Below are 26,192 nucleotides of genomic sequence, written 5' to 3'. Positions count from 1 at the left end.
GTTTCTTCTTTTATAGCAAAATCATAGTTGCGAGAAATTTCTACGAGTGTGCAGAGATAGCTCTCTCGAATTATCTGGATATCTCCACTTCGACGGACTTCTGGAAGAGTCGGGAGGGTTTGTCCCCCCTTCACTCCGCACGCAGCAGTTGCGCGCGCACCCTCCCCTCGTCGCGTTGACGTAATACACCCCCTCTGCCCTTCAGCATGCAGATGATCCCCGTACCAGCGTTTCGTCTGCCGCGCGCCCTGTCGGACGCGTGTTCAAACCCCGTTGCAGCTGTCACATTGCTCCCTCCTTAGGGCTGCTCGTCCCGGGCAGTCCCTTGGTAGGCTGCTAATCGGTCCAGATGCACCACCATCATCTTCCCTCGAGGTTGTCGCTGGATGCGGTACGCGGTATGGTCCATCCCAGGCACGCTGTAGCTTTGGTGATTTCCCTTTGGTCCTGGTAGGTCGATACAGCCACACCAGGTCGCCCTCCTGGAATCCTGCAGAATTGGCTAATCTGTCGTAGCGCACTTTCATCCTGTCGCTGGCCATCTTGAGGTGCTCTCTGGCCAGTTGGTGAACTCCATTCAACTTCTCGGTGAGTTCTGCCACATAGTCAGTCGCTGGTTGGTCAGCGCTAGGTGGCGTGCCAAACAACAGATCGCAGGGCAGGCGCAGCTCTCTCCCGAAGACCATGTTTGCCAGTGTCATCCCTGTTGTATCATGGACCGAAGCTCTGTAGGCCAAGAGGAACAGTGGGACTCTGGCATCCCAGTCTCGTTGATAGTTGGACACCACCTTCCGCAGGTGCTCTTCCACGGTTTTGATGTAGCATTCCACCATACCATCGGACTGTGGATGGAGGGGAGTAGTCCTGGTTTTATGCACCCCCAGATGCTCGAGCAATTCTCCCATCAGGTTGGATTCGAAGTTGCGCCCCTGATCGCTATGCAATTCCTGGGGCACCCCGAATCGGCAGATGAAGTTGTCAAGCAGCGCGTCGGCCACCGTCGAAGCCTCTTGGTTGGGAATCACGTACACATCTGGCCATTTTGTGAAGTAATCCATGGCGACTAGCAGGTAGCGGTTCCCGCGATCCGTGACCGGGAACGGTCCAGCAACGTCGATGGCGATCCTCTCAAAAGGAGCTCCCACGTTGTACTGCTGCATGGCTCCCCTGCTGCGTGTCCTTGGTCCGCGACTGGCTGCACAGGTGTCGCATCTTCGGCACCATTGTTCCGTGTCGGTTCTCTGATGTAGCCAGTAGAACCTCTGTCTTAACTTGTCCAGCGTCTTGTTGGCTCCCAGGTGGCCTCCAGTCACTCCAGCATGAGTCTCCTCCAGCACTTCCTTCACCTTGCTCCTGGGCAGGACAAGTTGTTCTATGCGGGTCCTTCCATCGGCCGACTCCCAAATCCTCTTCAGGATACCGTCCTTTACAGTGAAGGATTCCCACTGGGCCCAGTAGCTCTTGTAAGTGGTGCTACGGTTGGCGATATCAGCCCATACTGGTCTCCGGCCGGACTCCACATCACGCAGTAACTGTCCAATGTTTGGGTCCTCCAGCTGCTCCCTCCTTATGGCAGCGTTATCCCATCCTGGGCTCGGCTGGGCGGCAATTGCTCGGACTGCGTGGGCGCCATCTCGCTCTTCTACTTTCAGGCAGTGTTTGCAGCCATCCGGGCACGGGCGTCGTGATAAGGCATCAGTGTTGGAATGTTTCTTCCCTTGGCGGTGTTCAGAGGTGAAATTGTACTCTTGCAGACGTTGAACCCAATGGGCGGTCTGCCCCTCCAGATTCTTGAAGCCCAATAGCCAGGTGAGTGCAGAATGGTCTGTCCTCAGATGGAATTCCTGGCCATACAAATATTTGTGGAAATGCTTCAGGGCTTCCACAATGGCAAGAAGTTCTCTACGCGTCACACAGTAGTTTCTCTCAGCCTTGGATAGTGTTCGGCTGAAGTAGGCAATCACCCTCCCTTGCCCGTCCTGTTCCTGAGAGAGTACTCCGCCGATGCCTACGTTGCTAGCGTCCGTGTCGAGCGTGAACTTCCTTCCAGGGATGGGGTATCCCAGTACAGGAGCAATGCAGAGCGCCTCTTTCAGTGACTGGAAGGATGACTCCGCCTCGTCTGTCCATTGGAATTGTCGTTTCTCCTCGGTCAGCTGGGTTAGAGGCTTAGCAATGTTGGCGTACCCAGCTACGAACCTTCTGTAATAAGTGCAGAAGCCGAGAAAGCGGCGCAACTCCTGCTTGTCCCTCGGTCTCGGCAATCCTCTGACAGCTTGTAGCTTCTCCGGGTCTGTGGCCACTCCGTTGGTCCCTACTACGTGCCCCAAGTAGCTGACCTTCTGGAATAGATGACATTTCTTCGGGTTCAACTTCAGCCTGGCTTGTCGCAGTCTCTCGAACACTTTCCTCAGGTTCGACAACTGTTCGCCGAAAGTCTTGCCGACCACGATGACGTCATCAAGGTACAGCAAACAGGTGTCGTATGTCAGGCTTCTCATTACGGATTCCATTAGTCTCTGGAATGTAGCCGGGGCGTTGCAGAGGCTGAATGGCGTAACGGTGAACTGCCATAGTCCCTGGCCTGTAGAGAATGCCGTTTTCTCCTTGTCCTCAGGATGTAGCGCCACCTGCCAGTATCCTGACTTGAGATCCAACGTCGAGAACCACTCTGCTCCGGCCAGGGTGTCCAAGGTGTCGTCAATTCGTGGGAGGGGAAAGCAGTCTTTCCTGGTGACGTCATTCAGTCTTCTGTAGTCCACGCAGAAACGCAGGTCCCCATTCTTCTTCTTCACCAGCACCACAGGCGATGACCAAGGGCTGTCGGATTCCTCGATGACCCCTCTTGCTTTCATGCCCTCCAGTTGGCTGTCAATCTCCCTCTGTTTAGCTAGAGGGACGCGTCGAGGAGGTTGTCTGATTGGGCGAGCATTTCCAGTGTCGATGCGGTGCTGAACTTTCTCCGTTCTCCCGTAGTCGTTTTCAGACAGACTGAACACGTCTTGAAACTCTGTCAGTAGATCGTGGACTTGTCTTCTTTCTCCTTTGCTTAAATTTTCCGCCAATTCTCGAGCCAGCTCTTTCAGTGATGGGTCTAGATCTGGACGTGGTCGGTGACACTCCTCGTTACCTGCCAGAGACGTCACAGACACCACCGGCCCGACGCTACCTAGTACAGTTCCACTAGGCACCTCCTTGTCCCGATTGGTGACATTCAGGACCCTCACCGGTACCACCTTCTGATTCGGGAGTAGGGATCTGGCCACATAAACCCCATCTATCGAAGTTGTTTGCGAATCGAGGAGCAGGTTTCTCTTAGGTTGTCCGTCCAGTCTTGCCGTCACCACCATCTCGCAGCCTGCTGGGATTGTCACTTGATTGTCCAAGGTGAGTCTGCTGGCCATGGGTTGGTCTTCGACGTCCCTCAGGAACACTTCATCCTGACCAAAATGGAGGATACGGCGCCGGACGTCCACCGTTGCATCGAAGATCCGCATGGCGTCGAGTCCCAGGATGACGTCTTCAGTGATGTTGGCGACGAACACCCACATCTCCAGTCTCCTCTTTCCCAAGGTCAAGTCCAGGAAAACCTCTTTTTGGATGGGCAGGTTCTCGCCTGAGGCAGTACGTAGCTCATACCGGCGCAGCAGCGTCCTCCCAGGTAGGACACACACGACTTCCGGTCTGGCGGTAGTGAGCGACGCCCCAGTGTCTACCAGTACTCTGCACGGGCGGCCTCTTATCCATCCGTCAGCAATCAGCCCATCGTCGCATCTTCTGTTAACCGTCTTCAAGATCAGCCGAGGGGATGGTGATGACGGCGCCAACGTGCCCCTCATCGCATCGGCCCCTTTTAGTTTTCCTGTTTGTGACCAGATCGGTCACAGTCCCTCCTCAGGTGTCCAGGTTCGCCGCAGGACCAGCAGGTGGGCACTCCTCGTCTTCGGCGCTCGGGTGACTTCGGTTGACGCTCCTCGACGTCGGCCGCCGCCACACTCCTAATCCGGTGCGACGTCGAGACGTTCGCCGTCAACTTTGCTGCCTCCATCCTGAGGGCCGCCGTCAGAACTGCGTTGATGGTGCGATGCTCTGCCAAGAGTAGCTGTTGTCTTATTTCCGGGTCTCGAACTCCGCAGACGAAGGTGTAGGCCGCCTCTCCAGCGATGAAGTCAGTAGGTAGGCCCCTGAGGGCCTTGTGGGCCAGTTGTTCCACCACCATTGCAAATTCTTGCAGGGACTCGCCTGACTGTTGGACCCTCGTTTTCAGTTGGGTCCTGAATGCTGCCTCAAGTTGATGGTCACCATAACGTCCTCCAAGGCCGCCATTATCTCAGCAGCTGTCCCATCTTCTGGAACGCTGTGAAGAATCTCCGACGCCTGTCCCTGAAGTGCGGTCAACAGCTGGGTAGTCTTCTCCGCTGGCGTCCACCCATTATGTGCCGCGGTGGCCTCGAACTGGCGACGGAATATCGCCCAAGACGTCGTACCGTCGAACTTCGGCGTCTTGACGTTGCAATGTCTGGCTGAGGGCGATGGTTCCACATGGCCACTACGTGAGGTCCTCAATTCTGTCGTCGATCTTTCCACGGCCCATTGAACTTCCTCGGAAATTATCTGTTTCTGTTCTCTAGCCTGGCGATCCACCAACGCGAGGATGTCCTTGTTTTCTACAGCATGTTGGTCCATCAGCACACTCGTTTCCTCTTGACGACGTTCGAGAGCGCGAATTTTGCCGTCAAAATGGTCTACATCCTGTCTCAACTCGGCTACTGTCTCGTTTATAGTTGTAAAATTCTGCTTTAGTTTATGCAAAATCGGTCTTAAGTTCGTCTTTCACGATGGCGACAATTCCATCTACGTGGGCCGAAACGCTTTCAATTTGCGTAGTGACGTCATCTTTCACTTCGCTTATGTCGCCTTTCACTCCGCTTATGTCACCTTTCACTTCACTTATGTCACTTTTCATCTCAGTTTTCACTTCACTTATGTCGTTCTTAACCTCACTGATGTGCTTGTTCATGTCGTTCATGTCGTCTTTCATTTCTGCTTTTACGTCACTTATGTCCTTTTTTAGTTCCGCGATGGCTTGCAGGATCAGCTGTAGGTTCTCCATTATGTCGATAATATCTTCTGACACCAATGTAAATTTTATTTGACTCAACAATGTAATTTTATTCTTCCAACAATAACTCTCCACACAGTAACACAGCGTTCGTTATTGCACTCCACTGACAACGACAATGACAATTCACTAGGACTATTACGAACAACAATGAACTGTTAATCTTAACTAATATTTACAAAGCACTATTTACAAATCAGAACTGTCAGTTCTCAGTTCACAGTTCTTCTAGCTCAGTCACTCGAGTTCACAGTATCTCGAACCACAGACCTTCAGAGGCAGTCCACTGTACTCGAACTCAGGTCCCTCCAACTGCGGTCCACTGCACTCGAACTCAGGTCCCTCCATCTGTGGTCCACTGCACTCGAACTCAGGTCCCTCCAACTGTGGTCCACTGCACTCGAACTCAGGCTTCAGATGCTGACACAGTTGCGGACGCACACTCGAGTCGAACTCCGGTACACAAGACTGGCTTGCTTGCTCTGGCCTACTCACTGAATGGCTGAATAAACTGAAACTGCTCAAGTTCGCTTGTGTTTCTTCTTTTATAGCAAAATCATAGTTGCGAGAAATTTCTACGAGTGTGCAGAGATAGCTCTCTCGAATTATCTGGATATCTCCACTTCGAAGGACTTCTGGAAGAGTCGGGAGGGTTCGTCCCCCCTTCACTCCGCACGCAGCAGTTGCGCGTGCATCCTCCCCTCATCGCGTTGACGTAATACACCCCCTCTGCCCTTCAGCATGCAGATGCTCCCCGTACCAGCGTTTCGTCTGCCGCGCGCCCTGTCGGATGCATGTTCAAACCCCGTTGCAGCTGTCACACTATGAATAACTGATGTACTGTATCCTTATAATCCCATTTTTTCTCCAATATCTGTCGAATACAAAAAAAAATCTGATCAATAGTTTTTCTGTTACGCCTAAAACCACATTGATGATCCCCAATAATTTCATCTACATAAGAAGTTAATCTTCTCAAAAGAAAATTGGACAAAATTTTGTATGACATCAATAAAAGTGATATTCCTCGAAAGTTACTACAGTTAGTCTTTTCACCCTTCTTAAAGATAGGTTACAATTATGGACGCCTTCCATTGTTCTGGTACAATTTCCTTTTCCCAAATAGCAAGTATAAGCTTATAAATTTCACTAGATAATGCGTTTCCATCCTCTTATATTAATTCTGCTGGAATTAGATCGATACCTGGAGACTTGCATTTTTTCAGATTTTCTATCTCAATTTCGACTTCAGAAAATGTGAGTTTTCATGTATAAATGGCTCAGCAGTTTCTATTTGAATATTGCCTCGATCCTTTCTATTTTGCCTATGTACAGTTCCCCAAAAAAGGAATAAGACAATGGAATATTCTTAAGTCCCCGATACACGATACTACACATGATCGAAAGCTCAGAGTCCAGATACACAAGATGACACATAATTCAGTTATTTAAATTCAATCTATTTGGTTTGTTGTTGGAACTAGTTTCGAAACTCACTTGAAAACAGCAAAAAAATGTAAATGTGTTGTAAAAATAGATAAATATGTATATACAAGTCGTGCAATAATACTGAAATTTGGGCCTTCGTGACGAGATCGACATGTCCCATCGAAAAGATACTTTCCATCTTGTCTCAATAACTTAGTCGATTAAACCATCTTCGTGTAATGTTAATGGAAGCAGATTCGAACCCTATATCCGCGTTTTTTTTTAATTATTATTTCCTTAATAATGTTAAAACTGAGTTTTAACAAGTCCTTGGATTAAGTGACCAATTGCAAACACAATGATACTTATTTTCTATAAGTTTTAATGGTCATAGTCAATACAAAAGTAAAAATTATAATATTATTATAAAAATTAATGAATGTGTTAATTATGAAAAATATATATTTAAAAATGCGTGACTGCGACATATTTTTACAAATAATTATTATAACTTAGAACTTAAGATATAATTGTAAATGGGGTAAGTTTTAATAATAATTAAATTTTGAATGTTTTAACAAGCATTATGAAACTGATTTTAAATAGCAATAATAATTACATATGAATACTAACTGTATGAGCTACAGAGATGAGTGGTGACACAAGTGTTTATGGAGCAGTTTGGACTTGACACAGGCAGGTGCCATTTCCAAGTACTGAAAAACCATGCTATATCACGATAAGGATCAAGGCAGCAATAATGAAAGAGAACATGACGAGCACAAGGATCACGATAAAGATGACGACAAGACAATGGTTCTTGTCGTGATCCCTGTCTTACATCATTTTTTGAGCATTGTCATGATTCTTGTTATGAGCCTTATCGTGGTCCTCGTTGAGCTCATTGTGGTGCTTGCTGTGGTCCTTGTTGTCTTAGTCATGGTCCTTACCTTTATCCTTGTTGTTTTTGTCGTGATCTTTATTGTAGTCCTTGTCTTTGTCGTGGTTCCTATTGTAATTTTTGTTATCTTTATTGTGGGCCTTATCATGGTCCTTGTTGCATTTGTTATTGTTCTTATTGTGGTCTTGGTCCTAGTCAAGATTCTTATTGTGGTGCTTGTCATTGTCCTTGTATTTGTCCATGTTGTCCTTCTTATGTTTTTCGTGATCCTTTTCATTGTCGTGACCCATATCGTGCTCTTTATTGTGTTCTACTAATGTTACTAATGTTACCCCTCCTGTTCTATAAGTACCAAATCTCATAACTTCATTCCTTTGCTGTGGTCACACCAAAGAATCAATCCCATTCCGAGGCTTATGTTGGGGTTTCACAACAAGCTCTTTTTTATGGTGATGGGTTGTTAGCCCCCAAACTGAAGGACCACTCCTTATTGGCTGTTTGTGACTGCTTATTCAATATATTCGCAGCTACCCTTCATATCTGAAGGCCTTCTCCTCTATCCGCAACCTGCAAATGTGCCATGCCATGGTGATAGGGACCCACAATACATGGTATTTCCTTCCTAGTGATCCAGTAAAGGGAAATAATGTTTTTGTTCTCCTAAAATTCTTTATACAGTCTTTTGCAGTCCACACCTGTGGAGTAGCAGTTGGCGCGTCTGGGTACGAAACCAGGTGGCCGGGTTCAATTCCCGGACGGGGCAAGTTACCTGATTGAGGTTTTTTCTGAGGTTTTCCCTTAACCCAATATGAGCAAATGCTGGGTAACTTTCGGTGTTGGACCCCGGACTCACTTCACCGGCATTATCACCTTCATCTCATTCAGACGCTAAATAACCTAAGATGTTGATGAAGCGTTGTAAAATAACCTACTAAAATAAAAAAAAATTCTTTTGCGTTGTAGTAAGTGGCTGGTGTTCATTTTGCCATTTTGTTTCTTATATACGGTACAGATTTCAGATTCATGAATGCCTATTTTATGGAAGTGAGCGGCAGTCATATTGTGTCGTTAGTCTGAAAGTTTTGCTTCCTGAATTTTTAGTAACTATTATTTTACAGAAAGAGACATTCCATATGTACCCTCTCCGGGCATGAGTGAAGAAGAAATCAGAGCCCTCTCAAATACTGATTGTAAGGAGAATACTCCACCTTCAGATGCCATACTTCCGCCTCCGAAGCATAGGAATCCGGCTGCTATCCTGCAGCCTTCAGAGGAAATTCCTTTTGATCCATCTGCTGATCCTGCATATGAGGAGGTATGATTTTGGGAATGTTAAAACTTTGTCAGTCATCGGCAAATGTAACTCAAAGTAAATCAGCATGCTTCGGGATCTTAAATATGATGTAAGTATAATACAGTCTCTTGTTATCAACATTCTTGCCAAGCCTGTTAATCAACATCAATACAGTGTCACTGGTGCACGTGAAACATGCCTGTTTTGAAGTAAGCTGGATAAGGTAGAAAACGTTAATTCCATGAAAAATGAGAAGAAGAGTTCTTCTGTTGTCAGTAAGGAGAAATTATGAAGTGTTTTATTTCTTTAAAAACTTTGTTGAGAGTTAGAAAGAACAATTTTCAATGGTATCATTTTTCTGTTCTTGAGGAATATAGTGCAATGTATCAAAGTGTCGTGCTTTTGTATGATACGATTAAATCTTTTATAATGAAGCTTGAACTGTGGCGAACATAATATGATAGAGGAACAATTTTATCATTTTTTTCTGCTTAAATGCAGTTGGCAATATCATAGATAATTAAATCAATGACTGAATTCAGGTCATAGAAAATTTAGTAAGCGAATTTTAGAACTTAGATTTTGAGATTTTAGGAATATGGAACATGAGTTCATCATCTTCACTAATCTATTTTCTATGAACATAAAGAAAGTTAGGTTGGATTTACAATAATTAGAACTTGTAACAATGATACATTGATGAAAAGTAAGTTCACAGATGCTGATGGTGTAAATAGAACATATTTAAACAGTTAAGTAACCTGAAATATCCAAGACTCCTGTCATTCACCAGTAACATTCCAGCAATATTTGGCTCTATATACATAAGTAAGCAGTCTTTTTCTCAATTAAAAATTATAAAATCGAAAACCAGTTCACGCATTTCAAATTAACATTTAAAACTACTTAGAATTGCAATGTCTGAAACAGTTCCTGAATTTGAAAGAATTGTAACTAAAAATCAAGATTACGATAAAGTTGTGAACTACAGTTGAAATTTGACAAATTGTGCATACTTTTATTTTATGTGTATTATCAGATTGTATACTTAAGATATATCGGTTATATTGTATATATAAAATAATTTTTATCAGTGAAAGTAATCTCCGAATTCTGGTCATTAGTATCTTTATGGCCCCTAATTTTAAATGTTAAGCAAAGAATTGAGTCGCTATCCAACTTGTATGTTGCCTCGTCTCCCAACCAACTGTAGTCCCCAACTGATACCTGCCTGCCAATCGCTGTGACATTAGAAGTACATTCAGACCTCATGTAAATAGACTTATAATGCCAAAAAGTTACAAACACCAAAACTAATTAAACGTTATAGATCATGCGTATATTGTTATTGTTAGAAATTGTTACCACTACACTATCACTACTGCTTTCATTGTAATTTTTTGTTATTATGATCTCCATCCTATCCCCTATCATTGTGGCTTATATGTATACCTTCTCACTAGAAGATGATGGGTCGGCATTCCTCTCTGAACTTTATGACTGAGAGATATAATATTCTTTGCCTCTCGATCAGAACACTTGTATTTTTCCCTTTCTTCTTACACTTGCACCCTAACTTTCTTAAAATGGTCCTTAAAATAGTGCTTCCCACTGAATGATAGATAATTTCACGTAGGATAGGTACTTTGCCATCGATGTTTTTCCCTGGTGCACTTATTGATGTTTCTTCAGCTTCATGTTATTTTCGTTCAGGCAAAATCCTCTTCATTCTTGTTAGAGACACCTTATTTTTTACTACTCTGCTTATTTCATTATAATTGTATACATTGAGAACAATCTTTTTTATTCGTCCCCTTTTAATAAGCCTGCTATAGACGACATCTCTCTTCCAGGTCGACTTCTTCCAAGCACCTTAGCATTCTTTTCTTTAGTGCCTTTGCTCCTCCTTTTTCTATCCCAGTCCCTTTCCGTAACTCATCCCTGCACAGGACTAGCATCATAAAGGCTTGCTTGCTAACTTTCTCTTTCCTCACAAGTGCCAAAAAGATTTGTGAACCTTATATAGGGTGTTCCAACAAGAATGCCGGATTTAATGAGAATAAATGCAACAAAACCAGATAATAGTGTCGCCAACCCAATGACAACAAAACATTGGTCGGACATTGCCTAATTGTCTTGCTGTTGGGTTGGCGGAACTGTTATTTGTTTTGTTATATTTATTAATGTTATTAAATCTAGCATTCTTGTCGGGATACCCTTTAGTATCAGTATGCTTCGACAAATGCTTCTTATTTGCTAAGTCTGCTCTATTAGAGCAGATATGTAGATTTTCTTTACTTTAATTTCTCATTGCAGCATATGCATGTAAGAATCAAATTTAGAAATGTGAAACAGACTATACTGAAGAATTTTTCATGTATGTATTCAAAATCTCTTGCACTAAATAATTATTTGATTACTGTTTCGGCTTGAAAATTAAGTTAACTTACGAATATATATGGGTTAATTTTTTAGTAGTGGCAACTATGCTACAGCGATGCCGTGCAAAGGAGCCAGGCAATATCGTTTATACTATAGATTGCTTACATGCCTCCCCTCCCACAGAGCTAATGAACTCGCCCTCCCCTCTCCATGTCCGTTCACAGTGACAACAATAAGGTGAGCAGTTGTGAGCAAGCGGTCACAGAATACAGTCACAATGTTTTTAGGAACAGAGAAGCTGGTTAAAAATTCAAGTGCTAAAGGTCGCACGCCACGACAGTGTCATCAAGGACTGCAAGAGGCTTGCGATGCGGTTGCGTTACCTTACCGAATGGTAGCAAGGTGGGTTAGAGTCTTCAGACTAGGACGCGAAAGTATGTTGGACATGCCCAATTTTGTCACCCACCAGTAAGTGACGAATGTATATGGACAGTATCCGCGTTAGTGGAGACGGATCGGAACTTAACGATTCATGAGTTAGCACAAGATACAGGATTGGCATCTTTAACTGTGCTGCACATCCTGAAGGACTGCCTGAAAATACGGAAAATTGGCTCAAAATGTGTTCTGCATGATGCTTCTCGTACTCTCTTGCAGCGCTATGAGCGCGAAGGAGAGGTCTTCTTATGGTGTATTGTTACAACTGATGAGACCTGGGCCAGACCTTATAGACCTTAGCTGAAACGCCAATCAGACGAGTGGCATCATCTCGGGTCATCACGAAAAACTACAGTTCGGCAGACCCCCACCAATGTGAAGGCTATGCTGATTCTTGCCTTTGATTGGGATGGTGTGATCTTATAGCATACCGTTCCCCCAAGGCAGAATGTTAATGTGAAGTACTACTATTCGTTTTTGCGAAACAACCTGTGAGCAGCTCTGAGAAGAAAACGGCGACACTTTATGGATAACCCACCCATCATTCTGCATGATAATGCTAGGGAGCATACAGCAGGAGTTGTGTCTGAATTGTTCAAATGCTGGGGCTAGGAAGTGCTCTATCACCCGCCATATTCTCTGGATTTAAGTCTCTGCGACTTCAATCTAATCCCTAAGATGAAGGACCCACTTCGTGGGATTTGCTTCCAAACAGTTGAAGATGTTTTACAGGCAACTGACTGCTCTATTCGCACCATCAAGAGATTAGAGACCAACAGGATCCAACGGCTTCCGCATAGCTGGGAACAAGTACGCAACACTAGTGACTACATCGAAGGCTTCTAAAACTTAGAACCATGTAAAATGTTCTGTAACAGTTGTTTATTGTTTCGTCTGTTACAGGATTTGTAAGGTAGTTGGTTCGAAAACTATGTTGCACTGTTACATTTGACTTGGTTTTAGCAAATTGCAGAAAGAAAAGCTTTCTGTTCATCTGAAAATATCATTTTCACACACTACTGCCTCCTAGTGGAGAAATGGGTACCGTAACTATGCTATGGCATCTATAAAATTAAAAAAAAAAACTTGTATGTTTCCTCTACCTCATTGGTTTTTTTTGTTTCTTATATGTGGGTTTATTACTGCAGGGCCAAACTTCAAAATCCTGGAGGAACTTGTGTAACACTGTGTGTATGTATATATAGACACACAAAAGCAATAAAGGTAGTGAGGCTAATAGGAGTTAGAAATAGTATGGAAATAATATGCATGTAATCGAGAGAGGAAGAATATGGGAAGTGAGGAGGTAGCAAGTGAGTACAAGTAGTGAGAGTGAACAGAAAAAGTTATCCAATAAAGTGATAAGTGAATTGATCAAGTAATAACAAGTAAGTGCTACAAACATGAGAACATTGGAACAATAAATGAGGCAAATAATATAATACAGTAATGTAGTTGAGAAAGTAGAAAAATTAGTGAGTACTAGTCAGAGATAAAAAGGTTTTTTAAGATAAACAGAAAATTAGGGATATCAGTAATGAAAGATGACAATGATAGTAGTAGAGATGGATGAGTAGATGTAGACGAGAATGTTTCTATATAAGAATGATAGACAGTATTGCATAGTATCCGGGAATAGGATTAAGGGAAGATAAGGAAGGTGCAGAGTTGAAAATACTGTACTTCTAAAAGTATGGAGAAGAAATAGCTAGAAATAGGTTTTAACGTCATGTAATTGGAAGATATGGGGAGATATAGATGATAGGAGAAATATATTAGGATATGTGATTGAATGTAATCAAGGGTAGTGGTGGACCGTATGCAAAACTGTGAGGGAAACCACTACCTGAAAACTGTATGATGATAATAAATATGAAATATATAGACACATGCATACATAGTTAATCACGTGATAATTAACCTTTTATACTTCAAAATTTCTTTGCCACTGTCAGTGACTAGTGACCATTTTTCAGCAAGTCTGGTGGTTTTATGATAAGGTTTCATTGTTTGGGTAATACTATAGAGGCATTATTTTAGTGTATTTCACTTTAAAATCGTTTTTTAAACAAGTTTCTTCCTCTTCTGAAGTACATTTAAGTGATATGGTAAATGAACTCAAACAACATTTTTACAGCATGCCAAGAATGTAAATTATTCAGTAGAACTGAATTGACAAAATAACTGTTTAGTTATTGTTTTCCATAAAAGCAATAGAATTAGATGGTATTTAAAATTTTTAGAGCTGAGGAAATGGGGAAAATGTAGATTTTAATACTGAGAAGAAACATGAGATTTAAATTATTTTATCATCACTTCCAAGTACAATGCATGTGTCGTAGTAAAGTCTTTTTGTGTGTTAATGAAAGATATTTAATGAAGAAATATTCAGAGCAAGATGATCATCACAATCTTTGAATTTAAATTAAACATTCTGTTTTTGAACAATGTTTAAAGACATTTATATTGATAACTTCAGATGTAATGAATTTGCAAACTAATAATAAAAATTATACGTGAAATTCAATTCAGTTGAATTTCACAAATTTTGTTACATAAGGATAAATATTATTTAATTTTCATATCTATGGCTTGGCATTAAATTTCATATAGTGTATGTACGGAAAATTATACTGTAATACAAATACTTTTTTTGTGTTCATAAAAGCTTTCAGAGGTGGCAGTGTCGACAGATTTGATAAACAGTACGTGCAACACCCAGGCTTTTTCCTGCCCTCTGCCATCATCGACACCTCATGTAAACCAATGGGAACAGTTACATAGTAGGCATTCTACTCAGTCCAGAGTTATGAATAATGGGTTAGTATTGAGATATTTCGAATTTGATAACAGTAAATAGAGTGTAGCCTTTAGTTCATATAGCAAAAGGTATATCTGTTTTTTCCTTTCAAAATTCTTAATAATTTGAGTTGTGCAGAAGTCATGTGACTACTGCACAATAAAATTCTTATTTGGTATTTTGTGAAATTGATCTTTCCACTCCTTCCTCCTCAACTTACAGCTTGGTTACTTTATCTATGCAGGTCGCATCTGTTCAGAAAAGAGAGAGATTGGAAAAAAAAAAAAGGGGGGGAAAGTATTTGGTGGACTACCTGCTGTTACTAGTGAGGAAAAAAATGTTAGTTCTGAGACAAAGATTAGTAGTCTCCTAGTGTACTAGTATTATTATTATTGTTATTATTATATTACTGTTATTATTATTATTATTATTACTATTATCATTATTGATAGTGATATTGTAACAAGAATACATTATTTGATAGAGTTCACTAATGTTTTTAGTTTACACAGTATATAGCTCGAATGAAACCTGGTGAAGCTTGACCTTGATGGCGAAACCTATTCTACGGGCGGTTAGGAGTGGAGGGAGTAACACTTGTTCAGTCTTGCTTGCATCTCGTCACTGTAACCTCTGCCGGTAGCCAAATCCAACCACACTGCTGCTCTCCCTCCAAGCTTCACCAGGTTCCGTACGAGCTATAGCTTCACTTTATTCAGGTGTGAAGAATTAACCTTCTTTTTAACATCCCAAGTTGTGAAATAGTTCATCTACACAGACATAGTAATGTTGCTGTACACAGTGGTTCAATTTGATATAAATTATTGTGAGTAGGCACTGACGTGGTATTCACAAGATTCTGTATTTACTACATGATTTATTCAGGATGAAATGTCATTAATTTGAAGGGATTATTCCTTGAGATATTTCAAACCGAAAAGTTTCATACAATTTTCCTCGTTTTTGTTTTCTTTTCGAGTAAAAAATTGTTTTATGTGAAACATTTCATAGTGTGTTTTGAGAAAACCATTGATTTAATTCCCAATATGTTCAGTCAGTTTAAGAGAGTAGTGCATTATGATACTAAATGAGTGAAAGAATTTTAGTTCTGTTCTTTAAATGTAGAGAAATTGGATCCGAACAACTGTAACACTTTAAAATTCTTTTGCAGAACGAAAAGTTACATTTGTTTGGATCAAATTTCTGCACATTTAGAGGATGAAACTAAAATGCTTTCAATCAGTTTCTTATCATAATACACTGCTCTCTTAAATTGACTGAGCATATTGTGAACTATATCAGTGGCTTTCCCAAAACAAGCAATGAAATGTTTCACATAGAACAATTTTTTTCTCGAAAAGGAAAGAAAAACGAACAAAATTGTATTAAATATTTTTGTTTGAAATATCTCGAAGAATAACCCCCTGAAATTAATTACATTACTTATGGTTCACTCTGTGTATATATATATATATATATATATATATATATATATATATATATATGTATTATACCGGGTAGTCCAAAAGTCTCGATCCATTTTGTTGAAAGCATGGTCCAACATTAATGATTGTTACATATGTTATTTGTCAGAAGTCTATGTACAATATTCAGTACAGTTCAATCTGCCCCCCCTCCCTTTCCATTTCGAAGCACTGCTCCGAGTGTTGCACTATCACTCTAAAAGCGTTACGAAGCTTGCGTGGTGTAATAGCTGCTACGGCTTCATAAATGTGTTGCTGTAAATGAGGAAGGTCACGAATCATTGTCTTGTACACATGGGACTTAATAAATCCCAAGCAAAAAAATTAAGTGAGGGTAAGTCTGGTGAACCTGGTACCCACAGTCTTGTTGTAGCTCTGCCGATTCATTGATCCAGAAAGGTTTCGTTTCAGTAGTCACACACAACCATAGCAAACTGGGATGGAGCACCATCTTGCTGAAAGACAACAGAGTGTAAAATATCATCCTGAGTAAGCTGTGGTTCTAGGAATTGTTGAAGCATGTTCAAGTATGTGACTCCAATCACTGTAGATTCTTGAAGCATGATGTATGGACCAGTAATTCTGCATGTATCCCTTTGCCATTCGTAAGTAGCATTAGATTGCTTGTCGGCCCATATTCCACAGTTATGCCTACTCACATGACCACAAGTATGAAATGTAGCCTCGTCACTTAAAAGAATATGGTTCATTAGATTCTCATTAGCAACAGCCTCAAGTAGATCATGACACATAGCCTGACAGGCAGCATAATCTTCCTGTTCTAAATGATGTAGCACTTCCAGATGGTATGCATGTTTGTAGAGTGTAAACCGCAGAACTCTCCAGACTGTTGTCCTGGGAATGTCCAGTTCATTACTGTCTATTTTTACTATTTATACTTTTCACATTACATAAACAAAAATAACTATATGTTAAATGATCTTGATGCTCAAGTAACATTATGGGAACACCAAAAACTTAATGATTCCCGCTTGCCATTAACCACAGATGCACATTAAATGAATTAATTCCACACATTGTGTGAGCACTACAGTTGTCTTGGTCACCAATTTTACGCCAAAATATGCTAAATAACCTCTTTTATAGATGTCAATAATTTTTCGTCTTTGCTGTGGCAATATGTAACTTCTACATTAATAACAAAATAAATCAGGATGGATAATACATGTGCAATATGACACTGTTGAAAACAAAACTTTTGTTCACAAAGATTACTTTACTCCCGCATCCAAAGAAACTTATACAATGACTGAAAAATAACTGAACAAATTACTTATAACTAATGACAAAACAGGAAGACATAACTATAAATGTATTATGTAGGTTGCCACGTCTCTGTATGTGATTCTTGGATCTATTGCCTTCTATAGAAATCTTTTCTTTGGTGGCACACTTCAACAGGAAGTAACTTTATTGCACATGTTAAGAAACTGTGTGTGTGTGTATGTATCCAATGCCTACCCACTTCACTTGCGTGATTCGGGTTCTGGATATTGCGGATAGATGGCAGAACTGTGACCCATTTTCTAGTTGTACACCACTTCGGCAGGTCACGCTGTACATGATGTGTGTCTGTGGAGAGTTATGTCGTGTACTAGGGTGAGTGTATGTGTAAGTGTTCGTGTAAGTGTAGTGTCTGGAATGAGTGATGATGATGAAGATGAGGAAGGGAGAAGGGGAAACCTGGTGCCGGGACATAGCCTACTCCTGTCAAATAGCACCAAGGGGGTCGCCAGGCTTAACATCCCCATCCAATGGATGAATCACTATCAACAGTGACATATGCCTTCTCTTCATATGCACTGTGGAGAGATTTGGGATTTAACCCAGGCATATTGGTGCACAATCTGGTGATTAGAAGTTGTGCACCGCCATCTCTCCTAGTCCCGAGGTAGAAATTTTACATGAAAATCTCTGACCCCGCCGGGACTCGAACCCAGTCCGGCTAGTCTGGAGGCAGACACGCTACCACAGAGCTAACTCGGCGGACTCGTTAAGAAACTTTATTTTCACAAAATAAAAACAATTAAGGGACTCATACCTACCAGCTCCAAGGAAAAACCATGCAAATAAATCCAGAAATCGCACTCCCAGTAAATTAATATCATAACTCGAAAATTGTGATTTGTAAAGATACCTATGCTATTTCTTAGTGAAATACTACTGTAAAAATATTTTAATAAATACGACCAGAACCTTTGATAATTTACTATTTTATTATTAGAATTTCATACCTCCAATCAGTAGCACAGTGCTCGAAATTATTTACAAAAGTAATATGTGATTTTCGACATACGACAATATTTTACTGGGTATGCGAAATGAAGTATATTTTTTTATGTTCCCAAGAAATATTACGTATAAAAAATATATATTTGAGAGATACTTTCAGAATTAGGCTTTTGGATAAATAATCCACCATGTCCTAGATCTTGACATTTGGAATTGTGAAGTTCCAGGACACAGTGGATCACCCATAAACCTAATTCTGATCACAGTCACCTTGAAAGCCTAAAAACTCATATGAGAGATATTTTGTTGTAATTGTTAATTGTATAGTGTTCTATAACAATTTTATAATTAAATTGTGTCTAAATTATCAGTTTTAACGTGATAATAATTTAATGATGTAATTATATAAAAGTAAGTGATTTCAATAAACAGAAATTTTCAGGAATTTCTAACAACTTTATATTTCTAAAAAATTGGACGTTGTGAAACAAAACTGCTGTAAATACAGGTTTTGTGACTATCCATAGTGGCAAAGTATAATCAGTGTCTTTGAAGAGGTGTAGTTGCATATCATCAGTGTTACTGTGCAAACTGTGTAGCCTACTAAAACATTAATTTATTGCAGATGACGTCATATAGTAAGTCCATAAAAGGCCATTCTTTCTTTCTGATATTATGAATAATAATTCTAAACATGGTAATGGTTTGTGTACAGCTGGTGGATTTACGTCATAGTTTATAAGTCCATTTTTGGACACAAGATGAGCTATATTTCTATCAACTGGACACAAACCAGTTACATCGATTTCGTTGGCTTTCACTTCTGTGCTAATTCCGTTTTATAACACTGCATTATTTCCATCACTACACCATTACAATTGTTATCACTGTTTTCTACAGCTTGCTGCGCACTTATACCCTCTTTCATGTACTTATAGTATATTTTCCATTATATATTGTAACTGTCAGTGATATATTATGTAATACAAAACACAACTTACTACTATAACATTTTGCTTACAACTGAAATTCTGAACTTTATAGAATGTTACAGAAGTTAATCACAACAGTAGATCTCAGTAATACCTCATTATAACAACATTTGAAGCTAATACATTGTCATAAAACATTTAAAATTAATTAATTTCAAAAGTTCACCAGAGAATAAAATGAAAAATAGACCCCCAGTCGGAATTTTTTTAATTGAGTCATAAAGACATATAATGTTAAAATAACAAATCCATATATGGTAAATTAGAAGATGAAGTAGGAGCATATGTAGAATATTAAATGAATAACGGTACTTTTTGCTAAGTTATAAACATTTTGAATAGTATGGGTTCAGAAAAGATCCCAGATAGTTGCATTGTGTCATATCATCTCTATTTCTATTTACAGGACTGAATGTGCACTTGGTAGTAGCACACACCGGCAAATTATGAATAACCTGAGTACAGTCTTCGAAACAACAGAGTACAGGTCAAGTGGCTCTTCTGGTAGCAGTGGTGCAAGCACACATCACACAAATCTTGTTGTATCTCGAGAGAGCTATGGCACCAATAGTCTGCCTTCTACTGATATGAACGAGGTGATGCTGCATAGACGAGTTGGACACTTGGATCAAGGAAGAGGCAACATAGAAGTTTTGCAAGAGGATCTTGTCAGTCAAGAGATGTCTGTAGAACATAATAGACAAGCAGAACATAGTGACAATGCTCATGCTAATGCTGGGTCGTCCTTTAAGTCCGGTTATTTTTATGAGAAAGAAATAGTTTGGAAGTCCATTGATCTAGATCTCCAATTGGAACAACCCATTGTCTCCCGAGTAACTGAGCAGCAAAATTGTAAGAAAAAACTAGTGAGAACAGAAGGAAACGCAATTGATGTACCAGAAACTGTTCAGGTTGGTTAAAAAATTATGTTAGTAAATTTTTCATAGGATGATTGTTTCGTTTAACATAAGTCAACTCCAACTAAATACGAAATAATTTTTACACATAGGTGCTGTTTTACATTAAATTAAGTTTAAAAGAAAGTGTGAGTATCTATTTGAAAATTTTCACAAAAATACACATTTCGCACGTTTTTGATATCTATTATACTGAGAGAGACTTTTAAACATGATTTTATTTTATACAATCTATACATTTACTCTAACAAGTGTGTTTTTAGGTCAGTTGATCCAGGAAGCATATATATGAAGTGTCAAATTGGCACCAGATGCAAATAGCACAAAAACTTGACTTCGTTTTTTATAAGCAATAATAACAAAATACCACTTTTATAATTGATTTAATGAGCGAGTAAGGGTCTTTGCATGGAGGAGAAAATTAAGCATGTAGAAAGAGAAATCCAGTTGCATAAACTGTTTTAAACTTCAGTAGTCCATAAGGTTTGATGTAAAAGAATGATGGTTGTGGAAAATATGTACAGTCTAATTAATTGCATTTTTTTCTAATACACTGTTTTCCAAATATAAGACATGAAACTAAATTTTATCCAGATACATTATAACCTGCATGTTGTGTCTTTTTATAGATAGTTTCAGAGTTGACATCAGGAGCAGACTTGATAAACTGTACGAGCAACACACAGGCATTCTCTTATCCTCTAGTTTCATCAACACCTCACATGAACCACTGGAAACAACTGCAAGACAAGAAATCTGCTCAGATCAGCATTAGGTTAGTGTACTTATGTTGTTTGAAAGGTATTAATACAGTAGTGATAACTTCGTAATTAACGGTATTAAATAATTACTGAACTTTCGTATGAGAAAAAAAAGCAATGTGTCTGTTTTCAAGATTAGTCACTTTTAAATGTGTGATATACCTACTTCTGTCATGCTCTAAAACAGCTATTCAATCACTTCATGCAACTAAAATGAGTTAGTAGTGAATGCATGGCTTTTCAGTTTTTCAATAAGATTTCTGTATTTGATGTCACATATAAAAGGTGTATGTCATACCCTTAAAACTGTTTGAAATTGTAAATTCCATTATCTTTCACAAAATTGTTGTGTTTATCGTTCGTGATCACAAGTTGTCCTTTGATGTACATAGATCATATGTATTGTTTTTCAGAACACATATTTAGGATTCTTATCAAAAAGTTACAAAGTTGTAATAGCCAGTTGTTTACAGGTCTGCAAATACAGTTCTCGCTAGTGTTAAAAAACAAAGTGGAGAAACATTAAATATAATATCAGAAGCAAAAGAGTATGAATCAGATTGCACATCGTTTGGTAACAGTGGTGCTGCCGTAACTCGCACATCTCGAGGAAGTTGTAATATCAATAACCAACCTTCTGACACAAGTGAGGTCAAATGTAAGGGAGTTGTGCATTCTGAGCAAGAAAGAGACTGTATGGAAGTTCTGCAGGAGCATCACAAACAGACGTCGGTGAATAAGGCCAACCAGCAGAAACAACCTACTACTTTCCATGTTGAACAGAAAGGCCATGGAAACTTGATGTTTAAAAAAGGGAAGGAATTTCAATCATCAGAAATAGTTCAGGTATGTTAATGAGTTACATGATCTACATAAAATATTAATTTGAAGTAATTTTACATGGTAACTTTTTAGGCTCACTACTGAATGCAGATCACGTATCTGTTGATGAAGTACTCATCTTCTTTTTTGACATCCCACTTTTACAAGCTACAGCTGACTCGAGTGGTGTTTGTTGATGAGTGCCAGAATAAATCAATGAGTGCATACTCTATTACAGTTGGGTCATATATAACTGAAGTACAGTTTTTCAACATTGGATTTTAATTTTGTAACAGTCTTTTCTGAGAAAGAATTTATTCTTGTACATCTCTTCTTCCTTATCAACAATGTCTCTCTTGACTGCTTATTTAGTCTCATTTGCACCATTTCCAGTGATGAAGCATAATTTTATTTCAGTGGCTATGCTAATTGTCTAAATAATCGTTATTAGAGCACAGAAAATCCGCATGAGATAGTGATAAATCAGGGTATGAAGTGCAATCAGTACTCACAGAATTATTGAACCTTTTTAAAGGACAACAGAGTCAGAAAATCGGTTACTACATTAATATTTGCCCCACTTTTGACGAATTGAGCGAAGAAAAAGGTAATTGTGCATATTTAATCTATGGTGGCCTCACTGCACACATCACCAATTATTCAATGCCTAATTAATCAACTCTGGTGACAACATTGTGAGTCATGATTTGTGGCCTTTGGGTACTTCACTAATCTCTTTCTTTTGACTTCCTGGCACCAGTTCATGTTACACTATACTCCAAATATTTGGACCTGTCCACTTATTCCACTGCCTCATTTCGAATTCGCATATTTATCTTCTTTATTTTTCTTCCAATAACCATGGTCTTCGTCTTGTTTGCATTTATCTTCAACCCATACTGTTCACAGATATCATTTAGCTTCAGTAGCAAATCCCTTGCTTTCATGTCTTCTGCTAACAGTGCCATATCATCAGCAAATCTTAGGCGCTTTATTCTTCTTTTTCCTACTATCACCCCTTCCATGTTTTGAAAATAGTTTTTCACTAAATCCTCCAAATACATGTTTAACAGGGTAGATGATAAAGAGATCCTTGTCCTACTTCCCCTATTTCACTTCCTTCTGACATTTCTTCTCCTACCCTGACTTTGACTTGTTTCATGTATAGTTTCCTGAATAGCCTCCCTAGATCATATATAAAACAGATCAGCCAAGCTTATATTAAATTTGGACGCAACTGGAAAATAACGGACGCTATGCGTCGCTAGTGTCGAGAAATGAGCTTGCGATAACAAACACTAGATGGCAGAGTGCCTGAAAAGTACATAGAGTAATACAACTGTGGGATGACTTTTTTACGTCGTGCCACCTCCAAATTTCTTTCTCATTGTAATGTGAGGTTATGTTACAATAAGACTGTGATGTGTCGCTAAATTGTAGCATACAGAAGCTTGTTTTACCCAAATTCATCAACACACATAGATGAAATTTTGGTACATGGCTGATATAATGTTGTTTGTGTTCAATATATAATCTGTCATCATTTGATGTATGATATCTAATTGTTTTTAATTTTCAGTATACAATACTCACTAGCAACAATTATCACAAAATACTAAAAAGAGCAGATTTGTCTGCGTTTGTTGAATGCACATCATGATGCTCACGAAAATGCACTAATTTATTTTGTGTGCACAAGATTACAATTTTTGAATATGAAGGAAAAGCAGGTATCCCTCTTCTGAAATTTATCCGAAAGGGGAAGAATTACAACTCCCTCCCCCCAAACATGTTTCCTCTTTTCTTAGGCCTACATGTTTTCATTTTACAGGTGTATTATATGATGCGATATGGAAGCAGATAAATAATAATTGTACGTTTCTCGTCCACATTAAATTCAACGTGTTCATAACGTAGGCGTGATATATTGCTTCATGTAGGCTACACAGTGTTCTTTTTATGAATAAGCGGTCATACTAATAATTTTCTTTTCATCTAAATATGCGTTTGTGTTTTTATTTGATCTGTATGTTGTTAAATAACTACTGAACATTGTCTTTGGTTAACAAATTGTTCTAATATTCGTTTCATATCAGTCTTACGGTATTGAATTATGTCCATAACGTGGGCGAGATATTATCAGGCTGCAAAATTCGCTCTGAATGCATTTTTTTACACAATTTTCTAATTTTCAGCAGATTTACTATACCCTGTGCGGTTTCTCTCCCAATGCAGAGTTAATTGCAATATATGGTAATTCTGTTATTTTCCTGACACTTTTATATCCGTTCTCATAAACGTACTGATTTAGATTCTTTACCCTACTGTAGGTATTTTGCTCTCTACAAATCATCGTTAGTCAAATGAAATGCATATAATAGTTGTTTGTAACAAAATAGTAGACAACCTCAATCCCTCCTGACCGCCTCCCTTACGAATTTCTTTCTCACTTTAATCAAATTTCCTTTATACTGGTCCTTAAATTACTGAAACTAGTGCTGAGGTAGTTACGGTGATTTCTGAAATGAAAATCGTTCAATTTATAAGGGTGAAATCAAAAATAATTTTTGTAGCCTTTCCTTGTCCTTAATTGAATCGCACTTTTTAGAAAGGAACTAAGTCAAAATTTGTCATTTTTATTTCTTCTGATGAAATGATTAATACTTCCAAGACGCAAAGATAAACAAAGGAAGGAACTTAAACTTTTCCCTGTTTCTCTATCATCGAGTTGATGTTTATATTACGGCACTGGTACATAGGTATTTATTCATGAAAGTAAGTTCTTTTGCTCTCCTGAAAAATAGAACACTTTGACTTAGTTCCTTTCTAAAAAGTGTGATTCAATTCGAAATTTGAGTACCTTCATATTACGACAATATTTCTTCCTTCTTCTGCAGTTAACATAATCGCAGATGGACATTTCTAAATGAAGTTTGTTACACAGAAACCTTTGAGACAATATTGACACTTGAAGTTCTTTATATAGTTCATCTATAAGAGTTAAACTAGCGCTGAGGTAGTTTCCTTCATACTCAGCTTATTCACCTTGCATACATGAGTCTGTAGCAGGTTAGGTTTGGTCAGTGCTGTCATGGTAATTTTTTTCTTGCCCATACACCCCACCCCTTGTTTTCTCCCTTGAAATATATTTTACTCTCCTCTTTCTATCTTTCCAATTGTCATTTAATTATTTTTTCTAATATTAAAGAAGAAGTAAAGAAATTGTTTTGCTTTACAATTTAATTGTATAAGTTTGATTTAAAGAATACACCGTGTAGCACCACCATAGATGCACACTTGTCTCGATGAATCTTGGATGTATGTTTGCAGCACTTCTTGTTTTTCAACCATTATTTTATATAATTCTGGATTCCAGTGCTGAAGAGGTGGATAATTTTTGTTTATGAACATCAAACAAAATACTGGTAGGTACAGTAGGAACAGCAAGAGATGATCTAAGATCCGTATAGATCTCCACGTACAAAACTTAGGCACCCATATGCCGTATGGCTCCTTACAGACAAAATTTTCATTTCCCCATACGATTAATTAAAAAAAATTGTAGGTTCCATACAATATATGGCCTCGTGTGGCCTCCATGACAGCACTGGGGTCAGTTAGTTTAGGCACTTTTACACCTTGCATATACAATCAACTGCATCTCCACAAAAAAATTCCTTATAAATTGAACGGTTTTCACTTCAGAAATCACAGGAACCGCTTCAGTGCTACCTTCACCCAGGTAAATAGTTAGCAGTTAATCATTTCAAAGCTCTTGTTATATTATGAAACAGCATCCCACAATGCTGCCAAAATAAATGTTCCCAGTGTTAAGATTACAGAGTGTAAATTTCGCTTAGGACAGTTTTTGCTCTGGAAAATTAAAGGAAACAAACAGTATATCAAACCAGCAGCTGAGACACAAAGCACTTGAAATTCGAAAGTGGTTAAAAATTTTTATATTTCGTTCTTTCTTATTTACCAGCAACAGAAGTACTGGTATCAGATTTTTTGCAGAGCTAATATCAGAGGCCCCTCCTATTAGAGAATGTTTTGAATATTATTATATTCTGGAAAACTACATTGGCACATCAACCTCCCCTCTCCCCGCCTGAATTCTGGGCTGAAGCACGAACATTTCGAAATGTACAAACTACAGATGCGGCAGAATGTTACCACAGTGGTCTTCAGCAAGAATTTTGTAAGACATATCCAAATATCTTCATGATCATATATGTATTAAAGTAAAACATATACTACATGTGAAGTACCTACTAAAAATGAGAGAAATAGAAATGGGAAGGACAATAAAAAAAAGTGGAATGGACAAACACTAAGAAACTATTCATCTTGAATCAGTGTGAACAATAGGACACTTTTTTTTGGTGCCAGTGGTATAGAATATGAAATTAAGTTGCATCAATAAGTTTTTCGAGTTTAGCATTACTTTAAGTATTTATTGTCCCCTTGTTGGAAAGATGGAATTACTTTGTTTGAAACTTTATGAAATTTTATTGTACCTTAACTCAATTTATTAAGGTACAATAAAATTCAAAATAATAACTGCAGACCATTTTAAAATAAATCTGTTGGATGTA

General features: G+C 39.1%; 1 protein-coding gene across 2 annotated transcripts in view; it reads left to right on the top strand.

The window, feature by feature from the left end:
• The window catches only part of LOC138696427 (uncharacterized), a 156,634-nt gene that overhangs the window by 99,096 nt on the left and 31,346 nt on the right, over positions 1-26,192 (top strand). For both annotated transcript variants that reach the window (XM_069821394.1, XM_069821393.1), the window contains exons 15-19: positions 8,570-8,766; positions 14,234-14,385; positions 19,501-20,005; positions 20,641-20,786; positions 21,246-21,618. In XM_069821394.1, coding sequence (XP_069677495.1) covers positions 8,570-8,766; positions 14,234-14,385; positions 19,501-20,005; positions 20,641-20,786; positions 21,246-21,618 — 1,373 coding nt within the window. The remainder of the gene's footprint in view (positions 1-8,569; positions 8,767-14,233; positions 14,386-19,500; positions 20,006-20,640; positions 20,787-21,245; positions 21,619-26,192) is intronic.

This window comes from Periplaneta americana, chromosome 3, assembly GCF_040183065.1.
Source record: "Periplaneta americana isolate PAMFEO1 chromosome 3, P.americana_PAMFEO1_priV1, whole genome shotgun sequence".
In the NCBI taxonomy this organism is placed as follows: domain Eukaryota; kingdom Metazoa; phylum Arthropoda; class Insecta; order Blattodea; family Blattidae; genus Periplaneta; species Periplaneta americana.
The sequence above is the reverse complement of the archived record's forward strand: the minus strand, read 5'-3'. Positions and strand labels throughout refer to the sequence as shown.